Here is a 3,625-nt window from a genome sequence, read left to right as displayed (position 1 = left end):
TGGGACGCAGTTAGCTTTTGCGCCGCCGGTTGCTCGCGGCTCGCAACTTTGCAAGCATGAGAAGGAAGTGAAGGTAAACGTGCGTCACTTGACATACCGCCTCACAAGCCAGAATCGTATTCTGTGTCCATCTTCCTGCAGCCAACGCTATTCCTTCCCGGCAACTCGTGCCATGCATCCACCATCACCCTACATGAACCTCGTGGTTGCACGCGGCTTCTGTCGGCAGGCACGGCGGGGCGCCTAGCGAGCGAGCTCCCCACCGGCCGTCGACTGCCATGTCAGAGCCCGGCGAGAGCGGCGCCCGTCGGCGGCAGCGCAGGAGGTGGCGCCTGTACTGGTGCTACGTGTGCCGCCGCGCGCTGCGCACCGTGTCGTCCCCGACCTCCGACGTCTTCTGCCCGCGCTGCCTCGGCCGCTTCCTCCACGAGATCGAGCTCCCCGTGCCGCGCGAGCCCGTGCACGCGCCCACCGAGCGGCTCTTCCAGCCGCCGCCGCTGTTCCCGTACGAGGGCGCCCCCCGCCACTGGGTCATATACAGGGGCGAGGACGACGACGCGGCCGACGCGCCAGGCCCACGTATCCGCCGGGTCCCGTCCCCTCCGCCGGCTCCGGGGACGCACGGCGGCATGGACGGTGCCGGTCCCGGTCCACCGGCAACCGGCATCGACCCGGCGGGCTTCTTCACCGGCCCCAACCTGAACGCGCTCATCGAGGGTCTGACGCAGAACGACCGCCCCGGCCCGCCGCCCGCGCCGGCGTCGGCGATCGACTCGCTCCCGACGGTGCACGTCTCGCCGGAGCACATGGCGGACGGCTCGCAGTGCCCCGTGTGCAAGGATGAGTTCGAGCTGGGCGAGACCGCGCGCGAGCTGCCGTGCAAGCACGCGTACCACTCCGACTGCATCGTGCCGTGGCTCCAGCTCCACAACTCCTGCCCTGTCTGCCGGCAGGAGCTGCCGATGCCGGCCGGTGATGAATCTCCCGATGGCGCGGGCGCAGGCGACGGAGGCGAGGAGACGGTCCCGCCGTGGCAGCTGCTTGCCGGCTGGGGGCCACTGGCTTGGCTGCTAACGCTGGGGGAACCGGACGTGGGCGGCTGGGGTAATGGACCTGGGCGGCGTGGGACGGAAGCCGACGCCGATGACACCGGCGGCAATGTCAGTCGTGGCGCCACGATTCTTCAGTCGTTTGTTCTCGTCGCTGCTTGCTTTTTCGTTGTCTCCTTTCTCGTTTGAGAAATGGCGCATTGGAGACTGTCAAGTGTGCATATCATTATTCCGAAAAGAAAACCCAAGTTTCATGTGCAGCTTGATCAGACAAAAAATTATGTACAGAGCTAAAGCTTCAGTGATTCAATTTCATGAACATGCTCCCATCGGTGCATATCATTATTCGGAACAGAAAAGCGTATTCTTTTATTCGGAACAGAAAACCCGAGCGGAGAAAGCAACACATCTTCAATGCCAGCGCTTAGAGCATCTACAGCCACGTATGACAAATATGGCCCCTCAAATGCCCGTGGACGCGTCTCGGCACGTCCACAGGTAGTGACCGGGCACGTCTTAAATTTCACTTGTTACATCCGAATATCTCATATTTGATTCTTATATCCATACAAAGACATGCAAAAGAAGTAGAATCTACATACTACGTCGACCCTAGCTACTTCTCGTCGGTCACGACGATCTTCGTGCCCAGCTCCGGCGGCATGGGTGGCAGCTGCAGCTCCGGCCTCCTCCGCCTCTATCTCTGTGTCGAGTTCGGCGAAAAGCGCGTCGGACTCCGCCGGAGGAACGCCCGGTTGGCCTCCACATAGGCCTCATCATGGATGGACTCCAGGATGGCATGCTGCTCGGCCATCTCGTCAGACTGGGCGATGGCAAACTCCGCCTCTGCCTGCTCCACGTTGAAGGTCGACACCTGCTGGTCCGGCTCCTCCACCTCCTCCACCTTCATCGGAGCCATCTCCTCCTCCCCCGGCTGCTCCTCCTCCTCCTCCGGCTCCGCCGATTCCGGAGGCAGCCCGGCAGCGATGCGGGCGGCGCGTGCGGCTTGCCTCGCCCGGATCTCCTGCTGGATCTCGTAGCGGCGCTCCGGCGTCAGCATGGCGTAGTAGGTGATCTTGCTTTGGACCATGACAGAGTGCCGGAGCATGGGCGGAGCGTCTGACCATGGGCAGAGCGCCGGAGTGGGAGAGGAAGGAGGTGGATGGGCTCGGACTGGCGGCACGAAGAGGGGGGAGAGGGTAGGTTAGGGTTGCGGGATGCCGGCCGGCTTAATAGTCGGATTTGGTCTTGGGCGGTGAGCCGGAGCAGCGCCACGCGACATTCACACCGCGGCGACGGACGCGGCGCCCGTCAGGCCACCGGGTTTTCGGGCGTTTCCGCATGGGACCCCGCTGTCAGACCGACGTGGCGGGCGTGCCCGGATTGACTGGCACCCCCATATCCCCGGCATTTGAGGCCGTTTAAGGCGCTCGTCCAGGTCAAAAAACATGACCGGACAGTGACCGGGCGGCCCGCCCGGACGTATGAGGCGGGTTTGAGAGGTGAGGCTATAGATGCTCTTAGACCCTCAAATCGCGCGGATATGTCGGACCAAACTGTTTGAACACTGTAACCCATTCAACTAGGTCATGTATTTGTCTATGAACCAGCCCGTGTGTCCGTTTTTTCACAAACCGGAAGGAAACCAATGGCTTTGTGGGAGCCCGGACATCCACCATGTAGGACTCGAACACCTTCCACCCACCTACAACGGAGGCGGAGGCAGAGCCCACGTTTGGAGTGGTCTGCACAGTCTCCGTGTCGAAACCCTTCCATTCTCTACCCTCTCCTTTCCGATCGCCACTGCTCTCCACCTCAATTCTCGTCCTTTTTGTTCCCGCCACCACATGGACCCGCACAAAGAGTTGCCGGTGCTAGTGGAGGTGGAGGACCCAGAGAAGGTGGTCGCCCGAAAGATAACTCAGCGACATGACAAGCCCGCTGCCTCAAAAAGAAGACAAAGGATGAGGCGGGTGACAAAAAGAAGGGGAACAGAGGCGGCGGGCGGGACCGGGGCCGGGGTGTAGTCGCCAGGTGGGGTAGACACGGGGCGCCGCCGCCGTCCATGCATACGCCACACTGACTGGAGCAATATCAGCCGCCCTACTTCTACGCCGCCGAGCAGCTTGGCCGGTAGTAGCAATCTTCCGGCCTTCGCCGCCGGGTAGTGCAATATGGTATCGACATCAACGTAGCCCCGCTCCATTTTCTCGAGTCATCGTTGCCTCAACTCGTTTGATCATGGACAACATCAGGCATGGATCAGCTCGGTGTCCGCTCTCTGTTCACCGGTAAGTCTCAACCAGGAAAGCCGTTGTGTGACGACGCGAATAGGCGGATGATGGAGATGATCCATGATGGAGGTTGCTACTGCTGGGGAACGCAGTAATTTCAAAAAAATTCCTACGCACACGCAAGATCATGGTGATGCATAGCAACGAGAGGGAGAGTGTTGTCCACATACCCTCGTAGACCGTAAGCGGAAGCGTTATGAGAACGCGGTTGATGTAGTCGTACGTCTTCACGATCGACCGATCCTAGTACCGAAAGTACGGCACCTCCGCGATCTACACACG

The 3,625-nt window shown here is 61.0% G+C and overlaps 1 protein-coding gene across 1 annotated transcript; it reads left to right on the top strand.

Moving 5' to 3' along the window:
• On the top strand, nucleotides 1-1,359 carry LOC125521464 (E3 ubiquitin-protein ligase RZF1-like). The gene has a single exon (XM_048686513.2). The coding sequence runs from the start codon at nucleotides 279-281 to the stop codon at nucleotides 1,236-1,238; it is 960 nt and encodes a 319-aa protein (XP_048542470.2). The 5' UTR covers nucleotides 1-278; the 3' UTR covers nucleotides 1,239-1,359.
• The last annotated feature ends 2,266 nt before the right edge of the window (nucleotides 1,360-3,625 follow it).

Source organism: Triticum urartu, chromosome 7A (genome assembly GCF_056163025.1).
Source record: "Triticum urartu cultivar PI428250 chromosome 7A, HENAU_Tu73, whole genome shotgun sequence".
NCBI classification, from domain to species: domain Eukaryota; kingdom Viridiplantae; phylum Streptophyta; class Magnoliopsida; order Poales; family Poaceae; genus Triticum; species Triticum urartu.
This window is presented reverse-complemented; position numbering and strand designations above follow the sequence as displayed.

What these genes read in the sequence shown, in the direction of transcription:
- LOC125521464 (XM_048686513.2), top strand. Translation starts at nt 279, where the DNA reads ATGTCAGAGCCCGGCGAGAGCGGCGCCCGTCGGCGGCAGCGCAGGAGG.